Raw genomic sequence first — 14,849 nt, 5'->3', positions numbered from 1 at the left:
GCTTATACTCAACTGGCAGCTTCATTAAATAGTACCCTCAAAACACCAGTCTCAACGTCAACAGTGAAGAGGCGACTCCGGGGTCCTGGCCTTCTAGGCAGAGTTCCTCTGTCCAGTGTCTGTGTTCTTTTACCCATCTTAATCTTTTCTTTTTATTGGCCAGTCTGAGATATGGCTTTTTCTTTGCAACTCTGCCTAGCAGTACAGCATCCCAGAGTCGCCTCTTCACTGTTGACGTTGAGACTGGTGTTTTGCGGTACTATTTAATGAAGCTGCCAGTTGAGGACTTGTGAGGCGCCGGTTTCTCAAACCAGACACTCTAACGTACTTGTTCTCTTGCTCAGTTGTGCACCAGGGCCGCCCACTCCTCTTTCTATTCTGGTTAGAGACAGTTTGCGTTGTTCTGTGAAGGGAGTAGTATACAGCGTTGTACGAGATCTTCAGTTTCTTGGCAATATCTCGCCTTCATTTCTCAGAACAAGAATAGACTGACGAGTTTCAGAAGAAAGGTCTTTGTTTCTAGCCATTTTGAGCCTGTAATCGAACCCGCAAATGCTGATGCTCCAGATACTCAACTAGTCTAAAGAAGGCCAGTTTTATTGCTTCTTTAATCAGGACAACAGTTTTCAGCTGTGCTAACATCATGGCAAAAGGGTTTTCTAATGATCAATCAGCCTTTTAAAATTATAAACTTGGATTAGCTAACACAATGTGCCATTGGAACACAGGAGTGATGGTTGCTGATAATGGGCCTCTGTACGCCTATGTAGATATTCCATTCAAAATCAGCCGTTTCCAGCTTCAATAGTCATTTACAACATTAACAATGTCTACACTGTAGGAAATTTCTAAATGACCCCAAACTTTTGAATGGTAGTGTATATTTCAGGATGTGGTGTATTCCAGGAAATTATCACAATTCTTGTAAACATTTCAGTTTAAAAAATATTGCTTGTTATTTTTTTTTTTAAGTGTTATTTTGTCACAAGTTCAGCTGAATGCAAATTTCTCTACTGAATGAAATATTACCACTACCTCTTTAAAACCATGTCTATCTTTAAACACAATCACCTTTTTCGTCTTTTAATCATATTTTAACATGGGCTTAATACCTAACAAACACTTTCATTTAACACTTAAACAGCAGGCACTGTTACCTCATATCCCATAATGCCTGGGAAGGAAAAACCGGCCACTGGCTCAACTTATTAGCCCAGACAGCTACAAGGACGCACTTTCATGCTTGGTTTAGGACCTCATATTGAAGCTTATAGAGATCCCAACTGATGTATAGAACACTCTTAAAATGATCAAAAATGTAGATACAAGCATCATGAAACCTTTAACACATTAAATTAAATTTTCACCTAACTTGCTTACCACTTTTCCAATGTGGTTTATTCCTTCAGAGTCCATGAAATGATGACCTCTTCCTAAATATTTGGTCAAATGATTCATTTTGTGTATGATTTCCTAGAGACAAGGATGACTCATCTTACCCCACTCTCCCCTAATGTACCCTGTTGTGTACATATCTTACTACTACTACTACTACTACTACTACTACTACTACTACTACTACTACTATGCATACTACTTCTGATATTACTGGTTATTTTTGATAACTCTTATTGTATTTGATTATTGAACTGCAATTTTGTGGGACCTAGCACAAGCACTTCACTGCACCTTTTATGCCTTCTGTAAAACTGTGTACGTGACAAATAAAATCAGATTTTTATTTGATTTAAGGAGCTTCTCAGTTATACTAATTCCATCCTCTGTTGGCAGTTGCACACGCTATTTATAAACTTCAGGTCAGTCTTAACTTAACACAGTATTGGTGTGCGGCCAGATCATCTAACGATGCCATCAGCTTGCTGTGCCAAAGCTCTGTTGTGAGACAGTATTTATTGCTTCTGTCACTCGGTCAGTACCACCCCCGAGAGTGAGAAATGTTCCAAGTCTGCAGACTGTAGTCCACCTTCCTGCAGTTCTACAGAAACCACTTTTTCTAGGATATCCCCACATTACCCATTATAGTAGCTTTCACTGGGGCTGGGAGAAACAAAAAGGGTGAATGTGATTTGGGGAGGGATAGGAAGAGGCAGGAATTGGGTGTGTGCTTGGCAATAGATGGATGGAGACTGGTCTTAGGGAAGGTTCTTTAGGTGAACCATTTTGAAGCTAATCCAATTCTGGGCTAATGGAGATGTCATAGTGAAAGCAGATTCGGGGGGGGGGGGGGGGGATTTAACAGCAGCTTTCAGAAGCTGAAGCAATCTGGCTAGCTAGATATATCACACAGCTATGCCGCAAGAGACAGTAGAACGACACTCCTGACCTGCAGTATAAGACGTTTGGTCTTACAGCCCCGGACACTGAATAATGTGGTAGTCAGGAGAGTCTAGGCCACACAAACACCACATAAGCGTGTTTGGGTCTGAGAAAAGCACTATAGTAAATACATGATTAGCATAACATACATTTCTGTTAATTCATGTGTAATTACTTCACAATAAATATATGTGGGGGTTTAAGAAAAGTGAACTGAGTCATGCCTTAGAAAAGCCTCAATGTATAGACAGTGGAGCTTGAGTGAAGATTATTTTATGAAACTTTTCACGTCTCCTTTTAAATTTCAACAGTAGCTCATTATAGCACACACACCTGAGGCTGCCAAGCTCATTCGCACTCCCTGACAAGCACACCTGTAACTGGTCATTGCCTAATAAGAGGGGTGAATAGAACACTATGCAAAGCAGCCAACCAATTAGACACAGTAACATTTTTCATTCAAACAAATAGCCGTCAACAAGATCGTAATCAACTTCCCTAGATTGTCACTACAAAAGTGACTATACCTAATTAATAATGCCTAATAGTGGAATAGACAGTGTGCGATTACACTCACAGCATATGTGCAGTAGATACATTACTACTGTTTGTGCTGTACTGTGAACGAGTAGAGACGAGTAATCCCTGATTGTGCCTATACATAAAGGCACCTTTGGCATCTCTCTGCTTGTTGCCGGATGTCTAGATGTTTTCACACGAGACAAGAATTGATAAACAAGATGAAAATGGATTTCTTGGACCCCGAAAGAGCTGCACTTCCACTCAGTTGCAGATAAAGAAACATTGATCTGCCCCGCTCAGCAAGATGTCCAGACCCAGACATGTCTATCTGCCTGGCTGGGTCTATGAGGACTTTAAGAGTGCAGTTGAAGCAGATTCCCCCAGATTACTTACCAGATGGGGAAGAAAGGGCCCCAAAGCAATATCCAGGCCCTCTGAGACTAAAACTGCCAATTGCAACCAATAGAAGCCAAACTCAGGTATACAATGAGGGGAAACACAGTAGCAATACACTTTTTTTACTAAAACAATTGTCTGTTATGCTAAAAATTGTATATATTTAATGCAAGTGCTGCATTTCTGCTACTATTGATTCTTCTGGAGACACATGATGAAGGTTCTGACGGAGCCCATCTGACACACAGTGCAGCTACTATAGCATTGCTAACATACCAAATCTTGTCCTTAGTGTTCCTTAATGAAAATTAAGTCATTTCCTCTAAACAGTCCGTTGATTTGTTGTTGGAGGACCATTTTATGATGAAAAGGATGCTGAATATGATTCAGAATTAATTTAATACTAATTGGGCTGGACAAGAGAATAAACCAATTACTTTATATCTGAATGGACAAAGCCATTGATTACGTGACACCATTCATTCCTATGTGAAGACTCAATAGTGGACTTGAAGCACTATTACTGGATACTCACACTGCTCTCCAGGCAGGTCTGCCAGTTTTGACTAGCAGAAGTGACTTTTCATAGCAAGTTAGGATAACTTATGCAGCAGGCTAGGAAAATTAACGCTGTAGGTTAGTAGAATTAGGTTAAGGTTGGGAAAAGGGTTAGGCTTGCTAAAACGCTAAAATTGTCCACCGATGCGAATCAAACATATCTAGCTATGACCAGGCCTGCCATCAGAAGTCTTGGTTTTCCACCTATGCGATTCTGCCCATTTGAAGCCAAAGAAGTTGGTTAAGATATCTCATGTGGGCTACTCCATGAGCTACTCCAGGAAGTGACATTGCAGGCAAGCTCAGTGCTGCCCCCTCTCACTGAGTATCTCAAGTTGGAGGCCGAATGGGGTACTGCATTCTGCCATTAGCAACTAAAAACTTATTCTGCGAATTAAAAATAATAACTTAAAATAACTGGTTCAAGGACATACATCTGGTGTAATAGAAGCAATGATTGGTACCGAGACTGTCTTCAAATGTATTTGTCTTCAAATGTATTTATCTTTTTACACAAAGATTGACCATGAATATTGCCTTCTTCCCATTCACTACAATGGGGGAAACTGTTTTCTGCAAACTGCCTGCAGCACTGTGGTCGGCCTTGAACTGTGTGGCTTCAATGAGAGGGGGCAGTCCTTCTCCCCTGGAATAAACACTAAATAATAATACGTGCTGAATGTTTATTTGATAACAGGACATTGATTTGTTGTTCAAAACTTTTCGCTAAATTCCAACATTAAAGGACTGTGTAATTACGGTTAACATCAATACTCCGCAGGCTGCAGAGCATCTCCAACCAGACTTTGTACATTTTGGAAGATTTAAGAGAGTCCATCACATGCACCTGTGTAAACTGTCATAAAGCACTGTGGCCTTTTTTCCCTTTCTATTTTAAGAAAAAGCCCAACAAAACCTTTCACCTCATCCCAAAACGTACCCTCCAAATATACAGAACAGTACCCCCTCTCCAGTAGCCCATTGATTATACACATATCATTGTTACACATATAAAGGAAAATTATTTACATTACATTTTAGTCATTTAGCAGATGCTCTTATCCAGAGCGACTTACAGTAGTGAATGCATACATTTAATTTCATGCATTTATTTTGTACTGGCCCCCCGTGGGACTCGAACCCACAACCCTGGCGTTGCACACACCATGCTGGCGTTGCAAACACCATGCTCTACCAACTGAGCCACAGGTAACTGCCAAAATACTTGAGTAAATAAGGGATACGAAACATATTGAAAGCAGGTGCTTCTACACAGGTGTGGTTTCTGAGTTAATTAAAGGTAGACTCAGCGATATGACGTAGATGCACAAAGTAAACAGCATAGTGAGTACATTTCTGCAACAACTAAGAGCGTTGAAGTGTGAGGCTCAACTTCTCCGCTGTTTTAGTCCCGTGGCTATTACCTTGTGAACAGTGTGAAGCGAACCCATGCACATGCGCAGATACTGTGTGTGACTGTGTGAGAGCAAAGTCTTGCATCTCTCTCATCTGAATATCTGCGGTGATGCTCGTGGCAACGTCATTTCTGAGTCTCACTTTAAGCAATTAACATCCCCATCATGCTTAGGGAAATGAATAAAAATGCTGGGTAGGCCATTATTTTGGCTGCCATGCCTATGCCCCCATCCACAGGGCACGAGTGGTCACTGAATGGTTTGATGAGCATGAAAACGATGTAAATCATATGCCATGGCTGTCTCAGTCACCAGATCTCAACCCAGTTTAACACTTACGGGAGATTCTGGAGCGACGCCTGAGACAGCATTTTCCACCACCATCAATAAAACACAAAATGATGGAATGGTGTCGCATCCCTCCAGTTGAGTTCCAGACACTTGTAGAATCTACGCCAAAGTGCATTGAAGCTGTTCCGGCTCGCGGTGGCCCAACGCCCTATTAAGACACTATGTTGGCGTTTCCTTTATTTTGGCAGTTACTTATATATGCCACAGAGAAAAATAGACAAAATAATAATGAATTCCTACATGATTGTGGAGGTAAAATACATGTTTTCGTATGAGGGGACTTTGCCCATTCAATCTAAATGAAAAGTAGAAAACATTGTCAGTTGCACGCCTGATTAGACACCTAACTTTTTCACTGTGTCATTCCAATACTGTGACGATTTTTTAAAAGCTGTATAGAAGTATCAACAATCACTTGACTGAATCAATTGCTGAAAGCTAAGGTGTATCATCGAAAGGTGAAATCTCATACTGATTGACTGACATGATCGGACAAATGATCAATGGGGCAGAGTTTGTATCGTCATTATTTATGCCTGTAAAGAGGTATGGGTAGAGTCTCTCAGTGAAGGTGCAGACGGTGAAAGAATAGATATGAGACTCGGCCTCCACATCATAAAAGGAGACTTCCCCCTCCTCATAATCCACAAACACCCCCACCTTCTGAAGCTCCTCTGACAGAGAGAGAAGGACACTGGGCCCAGCGTGAGCCATGTACTCATCCCCATTCATCAGCCCCACAGTCCAGTATCCATTCACAGGACTGGGGCTTACATTCCCCTTCCTGTTGATGGACTCTCTGGCCACTCCCAAAGCCCACCTAGTCTTCCCCTCCACCTGCACCTCAAAGTAAAATCTCCCAGAGGAGAAGCCTTCATTTCCTAGTACACAGGGTACAGGATCAAACCTCTTTGGGTTGTCAAGGAAGAGCTTTTGTCTGCTTCCTAGCTTCACCTGTTTCCCATCCTCAGACAAAATGAGTTTGGGATTTGCCGTATCAGAGTCCAGAGTCACATCCACAGCTGACTGCTGCATTCTCTCCAGCTCGGTCTCACACAACTTCTCCATCTCTTCACAAAGCGTCTCCTCCAGTTGAGACACAGCTCTCCTAAGGGTCCCGACCCACAAACCGCTGTGAACCCTGATCTCAGACCAGTCCTTGGTGCGTAGAAGGGTGCAAAGCGATGGGGAGCTCTGGAGAACGTGGAGGTGGTCCTCTGTGTTTGACAGCTTCTGCAGCTCAGTGTCTCTCTTTTGTAGGTCAGTGATTTCCTGCTCCAGCTCTTTAATGAGCCCTTCGGTATGCCTCTCTGCTGCTTTCTGTTTCACCTCAATCACCTCAATGAACTCAGCCTGGCTTTTCTCAATAGCGCGCATCAGAGTAGTGAAGACCTGCACGCTATGTTCTATCTCTCTCTCTGCACCCCTCTTCCTGAGTGCTATTGAGTGTTCGATCTGCTTCACCTTCTGCAGTCTCTCCTTGATCATCCTCTGCACTTTTCCCTTGGTTTCCCCCAGCAGAGTCTTCCTCACTCCACTCTCTTCCTCTATGGGGACAGTCTTGTGGAACTTGTGGTCCGTCTCAGTGCAGAACTGACACAGACAGGTCTGGTCGCTCCTACAGAACAACTCCAGGGGTCGTTGGTGCTTCTCACACACCCTGTCATCCAGGTTCTCCACAGGGTCAATTAGCTTGTGTTTCTTGAAGGAGGCAACTCTCTGATGAGGCTCTAGGTGAGTCTCACAGTAAGAGGCCAGACAAACCAGGCACGACTTCAAGGCCATGAACTTCCTCCCAGTGCAGACATCACAGGCCACTTCTCCAGGCTTGGCGGGGTGCTGTTTGAGTGTGCTGTCAGCTGGAGCTAGCTTCCGGACGTGGGCGGCCATTTCAGAAATAAAAGTATTGACACTGAGATCTGGTCTCTGTTCAAAAGCCTTTTTACACATTGGACACTTGCATAGGCCCTCAGCGTTCCAGTACACTCCGATACAGGCCATGCAGAAGTTGTGTCCACACGGGATGGAGACTGGGTCAGTGAACACATCTAGACAGATAGAGCACTGGAACTGCTCTTCAGACAGGAGACTGTTGGAGGAAGCCATAGCTGAAAGAGGCCAAAAAACATTTTATTATTTTCATGTGTCAATATCAGTCAGTGGAGGCTCCTCAGAGGAAGAAGGGGAGGACCATCCTCCTCAGTGAATTTCATAAAAATAGTGAAGTTATCCTTTTTAAAGAAAACTATAGTAAATATATTCACGTCACAAAATAACTGATTAATCACACTGTTTTGCAATGAAGGTCTACAGTAGCCTCAACAGCACTCTGTACGGTAGCACCATGGTGTAGTCAGAGAACAGCTAGCTCCGTCCTCCTCTGGGTACATTGACTTCATTACAAAACCCAGGAGGCTCATGGTTCTCATCCCCTTCCATAGACTTACACAGAAATGATGACAACTTTCGGAGGACGTCCTTCAACCTATCAGAGCTCTTGCAGCATGAACTGACATGTTGTCCACCCAATCAAAGGATCAGAAAATGAATCTAGTACTGAAAGCATAAGCTACAGCTAGCTAGCACTGCAGTGCATAAAATGTGGTGAGTAGTTGACTCAAAGAGAGAGAAAGACAATCGTTGAACAGTTTAGAACAAATTAATTAAGAAGCAAGAGAGAGCGATTGCAATATTCTATTTTTTTCACACTTTCACTTACTTAGCTAGCTAATGCAGCTAAGATAGTTTAGCCTACTCAAACACCTGGCTCAAACAGAGGGATGCCATGTTAGGTAGCTGGCAATGACTATCCAACACTGGAACTCTTCCAAGTCAAGGTAAGCTTTTGGTTTTAATAATTTATTGCCATTGAGGCCCGCCAGTGTAACTGCTAAACTGCTTACTGACTGCACACTGTACTGCATGATTGTAACGGGTTTACTAACACGTTAGTTCTATTAGCTATGACGTTACTTGAGGTAATATGGTGAGAATAATGTAGGCTGTGTGTAGCAGTTAGCGGTTATGATATGAAGGTTTGTCTTGGAAAGGTATTTTCGTTTGTCACAGCTGATGTGTTGTGCATTGAAGTCCACACGCGAAGGGAAAAGGTGAGGAGGAGAGCGCGTAGATGCGAGAAGGAATACAGCGAGCTGTTTGTATGTGGCTGCTATGAAAGTGAACTGTGTTTACGTGTGATCAGGGTTGTATTCATTCCGCCGATTCGGTTGAAAAACGTTTCTAAAACGGAAGCAAACTGAACGAAACAGGGATGAACATACCTGAATTTGTCCAATAGAAACTCTTGTTTGCAACTGTTGGACAAATAATTACACCCTAAATCAGCTAGATGCAAGCAAGAGGCTGTCACCTCAATGTTCTCTCTACCTGTGTGCACCTACATTGTAAACTGGGTATAGGGAAAACTTGAGTATCATGTAGGAGCCTAAACCAACACTATCAATGTTATATTGAACTGGGTGAATGGAATATGAATGACAGTCATCCAATATGTGGTTATAGACATAAGGCCATGTTCATATTTTTTTTTAAACGGCACCGACCGCCACTGATATCAATCCATGTAGTAACGTCAAACTATACTATTTTAACCATTCTTTAACATTTCATGAGAGTCAAACGCAGACAGGATAATAATTAGGGCTGTCATCTCCGTAGTGTCTAATCTTGTCCAGGCAAAGCTCTTAATTTTTCTACTCACCTCAGTGTGCAGTATGTTGTTGACTCTGTTCGTTCTCCTCTTCGGATCAGAAAAAAAGATATACCGTGACTGGGGATTTGGTACAGCTACGTGGAAATACTCTTAAGTTTCACTTCAGCAAAATGATGACGTTATAAGCCTCTCCCTTCGCCATAGTGATGACTAACCTCTGCTCTTAAAGGAATACTGCTTTAAAGAAGGTGAATATTTCATTTTACTACACAGATGCCAACTGATAAGGTTTATGTGTTCAAGAGTATTGTATAAACATAATATCATTGTGCCGACATTGTAACTGTAGCTGCTTCTAGGCTAGATTGAACAGACTCAAATGAGATGCTCAAAAGCTACAGCTAATGCTCATGTTCTGTGTTTGAAAAAGTTACCTGCCCATAGAAATACACAGGAGATTTTGGAAGGTACTGTTGAAATCGGAAGTTTACATAAACTTGGGTTGGAGTCATTAAAACTCGTTTTTCAACCACTCCACAAATGTCTTGTTAACAAACTATAGTTTTGGCAAGTCGGTAAGGACATCTACTTTGTGCATGACACAAGTAACTTTTCCAACAATTGTTAACAGACAGACTATTTCACTTATAAATCACTGTATCACAATTCCTGTGGGTCAGAAGTTTACATACACTAAGTTGACTGTGCCTTTAAAAAGCTTGGAAAATTCCAGAAAATGATGTCATGGCTTTAGAAGCTTCTGATATGCAAATTGACATCATTTGAGTCAATTGGAGGTGTACATGTGGATGTATTTCAAGGCCTACCTTCAAACTCATTGCCTCTTTGCTTGACATCATGGGAAAATCAAAAGAAATCAGCCAAGACCTCAGAAAAACAATTGTAGACCTCCAGAAGTCTGGTTCATCCTTGGGAGCAATTTCCAAAACACCTGAAGGTACCATGTTCATCTGTACAAACAATAGTACGCAAATATAAAAACCATGGGACCACGCAGCCGTCATTCCGCTCAGGAAGGAGACGCGTTCTGTCTCCTAGAGATGAACGTACTTTGGTGCGAACAGTGCAAATCAATCCCAGAACAACATCAAAGGACCTTGTGAAGATGCTGGAGGAAACAGGTACAAAATACCTATATCCACAGTAAAACGAGTCCTATATCGACATAACCTGAAAGGCCGCTCAGCAAGGTCGAAGCCACTGCTCCAAAACCGCCATAAAAAAGACAGACTACGGTTTGCAACTGGACATGGGGACAAAGATAGTACTTTTTGATCTGATGAAACAAAAATAGAACTGTTTGGCCATAATGACCATCGTTAGGTTTGGAGGAAGAAGGGGGACGCTTGCAAGCCGAAGAACACCATACCAACCGTGAAGCACGGGGGTGGCAGCATCATGTTGTGGGGGTGCTTTGCTGCAGGAGGGACTGGTGCACTTCACAAAATAGATGGCATCATGAGGCAGGAAAATTATGTGGATATATTGAAGCAACATCAAGACATCAGTCAGGAAGTTAAAGCTTGGTCGCAATTGGGTCTTCCAAATGGACAAAAACCCCAAGCATACTTCCAAAGTTGTGTCAAAATGGCTTAAGGACAACAAAGTCAAGGTATTGGAGTGGCCATCACAAAGCCCTGACCTCAATCCCATAGAACATTTGTGGGTAGAACTGAAAAAGCGTGTGTGAGCAAGGAGGCCTACAAACCTGACTCAGTTACACCAGCTCTCTCAGGAGGAATGGGCCAAAATTCATCCAACTTATTGTGGGAAGCTTGTGGAAGGCTACTTGAAACATTTGACCCAAGTTAAATAATTTAAAGGCAATGCTACCAAATACTAATTGAGTGTTTGTAAACTTCTGACCCACTGGGAATGTGATGAAAAAAATAAAAGCTGAAATAAATCATCTCTACTATTATTCTGACATTTCAAATTCTTAAAATAAAGTGGTGATCCTAACTGACCTAAGACAGGGAATTGTTACTAGTATTAAATGTCAGGAATTGTGAAAAACTGAGTTTAAATGTATTTAGCTAAGGTGCATGTAAACTTACGACTTCAACTGTACATATACAGTTCTTGACATGCAGTGCCCATGGACTATCCCTTGACTGACACTCTCCTGGTTGAGAAATGGGGCACAGTGTAGAATTTGTTGTTTAAATGGACAAGCCCTCTCTTGTTTTCGCTTTGACTGATGTTGGAACACTGACAGGATAGAAGAGGAGGTAAGATGTCCTCAGAGAGAGCGCACAAGAGAGAAAGAGGGAGTGAGAGAGAGAATACCACTTCCAGGTATTGATCCTTCACACATACAATCCAAATAAGACCATAGACCGAGCCTAACATTTCTAGATTGTACATCAAGACCAGCATGCAGCTGGCTAGCCGACACAAATATGAGCAAAGTTTTGCTTCAGCTCCTGGAAGAAGAAGATGGAAAACAAGACAAAGTGCCATCTCTGCATTTCGAGATGTGATCGAAAAACCTTGCAGGAGGGCAAGATTCGACTGAAGTCAGCACATGCCAGTTTTATAAATCAGCTGGCCTGAACGTAAAACAGGATTAAATAGATTAAATGAGGTGGATGGTTTAAATGATGCATCACGGCAAGCCCACAAATGGGATAGAAGCAGAGCTGTAGTTGCTTTACTAGCTCCCATTTTGAGAGGGTGGATACCGTGTATACATTCACAGGTGCCTTGATACCATCTTGCTAGGAGGTCCACTGCATTTTCACTATGGGCTTTCGGGCTTCCACAGCAGTCATGCGATTAGAATTCAACAGCCTATTTAACCTGCCATCGTGGCGTGTGTGGGTTGCCTTTGACACAAGCACGATGTGCCAGCAGCATAGATCCTGTCTAAAAGAGAATTTGATTGGAAGCATTGGTAATATATCACATGCCTATAGGCTACATCCTTATCATATAAGATGACAGCTTACTACATGGAAGTAAGGCATTGTCTAGGTTAGATGATCCTCTACGAGTCTACTACCCACTAGCAGCTAGTTTCAATGATGACCCCCAAAAGCTACCCAGGGTCAAATGAGGGCTGAGCTTTGAGTAGCTGTTACAGTATCCCATTATTAACGGTTGACGACAACCCCAACAGGCAAGACTCAGTTAGGCTACTGTAAGTGTATTTTGACTCGAGGCAAATTTTGGGGTATTCAATTTCTGAGATTTGTACACAGATTTCCTAGCTTTGTTCCAATTTCAGCACGTAGGCCTACTACACAACAAAGCTGGCTCTTCATAAAATAGGTCTACAAACAAATTAAGCAGTAAAGGTGCAGAGCAACTTCATGCCATCACAATCGCTCATTAGGCCTGTACAATGTATCGGATTTTAGCTAGAGCCTCGGCAGTGAAGTCCCAGGGTGCTGGACGCCCTCTTAACTACACTGATCAATTTGAATGACTCAGAGACAATGACTTGCTTGCGCGTTAGTCTAATACATTTGGCAATATACTTTTTTTGGTTGATACGGTTGTCATGCATATTTCCTGATACAGTGTTGCTTAGTATCGAAAAGCGTGTGTGTATGTGTTGGCCCGCCTGACTATGAATGACTGCAACGTCAATTAGTTAAAGTATCGACGCCGCACGGGAGCTGTCCATCAGGCAAAGGTGCTGAAAGAGAAAAGGAGCGCCAATTGGGGGGGGGGGGGTTACTAAAGGTTTGGCACAAAGTTGGCAAATAGGCCTGCTATGCATGTGAATGATTGCATGGACGTTATGCAGGGGGTGGGTTAGCCTAAATATTGTTTCCCTATGCAGATAAGGGCTGTGGTGGTGGTGATTCACACTAGTCTACTCCTGCTCAACCCTTTTTTTTTTATCTGCAGAAAACGCATCACTGAAGAACAATGGCTACAAGTCCAACTTCACACCCCAAATAGCTACGCATGATATGTCTTACCCCAACCTATGGCACTACATTCGGGGCCACATAATATTAATCATGCTTGTCTAGCCTCTATGCTGAGTTCCATATCCGAGTGGCTTGGTATACTTACACATAAGCGTGGTAAATAAACGCCCATCCCCGCGGTCTTTCAAGTGCATTATATAGAAAATTTTGTAGTTTCCTATAGCTGGGGTTTTTCTTCGGCGTTCTCCCACCTCTTATGGCACTGGACCTCCGTCTGCATAGGATACTGGTCCGCTTTGTGCTTTCCGAGCCCGCAATCAGCTGCGCCCCGTCCCTGCTAGATTCGGGAGCCCCGGGGTCCAATCCGACAAAGCCGACTTTGTGCTTCTTCTCTCCGGCTTGAGTTGGGTAAACCCCACCGTTAACATTTTTCTGCACCATTTCTAAAGTCGAGGTGACTCAAACCGGGAGTTTTCAATCTCGTTGCGGGGTAGCATCACTGGTGAGTGTTGTGTGTGCTCGTAAGTACAGTCGGTGTCCCTCTGGAATAGCAATTGCAATGTCCATGCGATTGCGAATCTGCAATGTGTAGCCTATACTGTATAGGCTTCTCTCTCAGCTCCTTCCGGCCATCTGACAAGCCTGGGTAGGGGGAAATGCGCTTTAAATATTTAACAATCTATACACGTAGGCCTAAGCTAAATTATTAATATATATATATATATACTGAACAAAAATATAAACGCAACATGTAAAGTGTTGACCCCATGTTTCATCAGCTGAAATAAAACATCCTCAATTTTCCATACACACAAAAAGCTTATTGCTCTCAAATTTTGTGCAGAGATTTGTTTACATCCCTGTTAGTGAGCATTTCTCCTTTGCCAAGATAATCCATCCACCTGACAGATGTGGCATATCAAAAAGATTGTTAAACAGCATGGTCATTACACAGGTGCACCTTGAGACATCTGTGGCATTGTGTTGTGTGACAAAACTGCACATTTTAGAGTGGTCTTTTATTTTCCCCAGCACGAGGTGTACCTGTGTAATGATCATGCTGTTTCACCCCTCAGAGCCTGGTTCCTCTCGAGATGTCTTCTTACGTTCCTGCCTTTCTAGGGAGTTTTTTCTATCCACCGTGCTTCTACATCTGCATTGCTTGCTGTTTGGGGTTTTAGGGTGGGTTTCTGTATAGCACTTTGTGACTTCGGCTGACGTAAAAAGGGCTTTATAAATACATTTGACTGATCAGCTTATTGATATGCCACACAATAAAAGGCCACTATAAAATGTGCAGTTTAGTCACACAACACAATGCCACAGATGTCTCAAGTTTTGAGGGCGTAGGCAATTGGCATGCTGAGTGCAGGAATGTCCACCAGAGCTGTTGCTAGAGAATTGAATGTTTATTTCTCTACCATAAGCTGCCTCCAACGTTGTTTTAGAGAATTTGGCATTACGTCTAACCTGCCTCACAATCGCAGACCATCTGCAACCACGCCAGCCCAGGACCTCCACATCTGGCGTTCTTCACCTGCAGGATGGTCTGAGACCAGCAACCCGGACAGCTGATGTAACTGAGAAGTATTTCTGTCTGTAATAAAGCCATTTTGAGTGGAAAAACTGGCAAATGGATGGTTTAGGATGACCTTAGACTTTAAATCTGCAAGTTCTAAGTTGTAAACAAGA

General features: G+C 42.6%; 2 protein-coding genes across 3 annotated transcripts in view; both read right to left on the bottom strand.

Moving 5' to 3' along the window:
• The window catches only part of LOC106572183 (potassium voltage-gated channel subfamily KQT member 2), a 43,358-nt gene extending 29,564 nt beyond the window's left edge, over nucleotides 1–13,794 (bottom strand). For both annotated transcript variants that reach the window (XM_014146110.3, XM_082962069.1), the window contains exon 1: nucleotides 13,303–13,794. In XM_014146110.3, coding sequence (XP_014001585.1) covers nucleotides 13,303–13,598 — 296 coding nt within the window. In that variant the 5' untranslated portion in view covers nucleotides 13,599–13,794. The remainder of the gene's footprint in view (nucleotides 1–13,302) is intronic.
• Nucleotides 3,657–9,405, bottom strand: LOC106572184 (E3 ubiquitin-protein ligase TRIM39-like). The gene is made up of 2 exons (XM_014146112.3): nucleotides 9,301–9,405; nucleotides 3,657–7,687 (listed from the first exon to the last, which is right to left on the bottom strand). Exon 2 carries the CDS (start codon nucleotides 7,683–7,685, stop codon nucleotides 6,018–6,020), a length of 1,668 nt encoding a protein of 555 aa, XP_014001587.2. The 5' UTR covers nucleotides 7,686–7,687; nucleotides 9,301–9,405; the 3' UTR covers nucleotides 3,657–6,017.
• Nucleotides 13,795–14,849: the final 1,055 nt, after the last annotated feature.

This window comes from Salmo salar, chromosome 15, assembly GCF_965601325.2.
Source record: "Salmo salar chromosome 15, fSalSal1, whole genome shotgun sequence".
Classification (NCBI taxonomy): domain Eukaryota; kingdom Metazoa; phylum Chordata; class Actinopteri; order Salmoniformes; family Salmonidae; genus Salmo; species Salmo salar.
The sequence above is the reverse complement of the archived record's forward strand: the minus strand, read 5'-3'. Positions and strand labels throughout refer to the sequence as shown.

What these genes read in the sequence shown, in the direction of transcription:
- LOC106572184 (XM_014146112.3), bottom strand. Translation starts at nt 7,685, where the DNA reads ATGGCTTCCTCCAACAGTCTCCTGTCTGAAGAGCAGTTCCAGTGCTCT.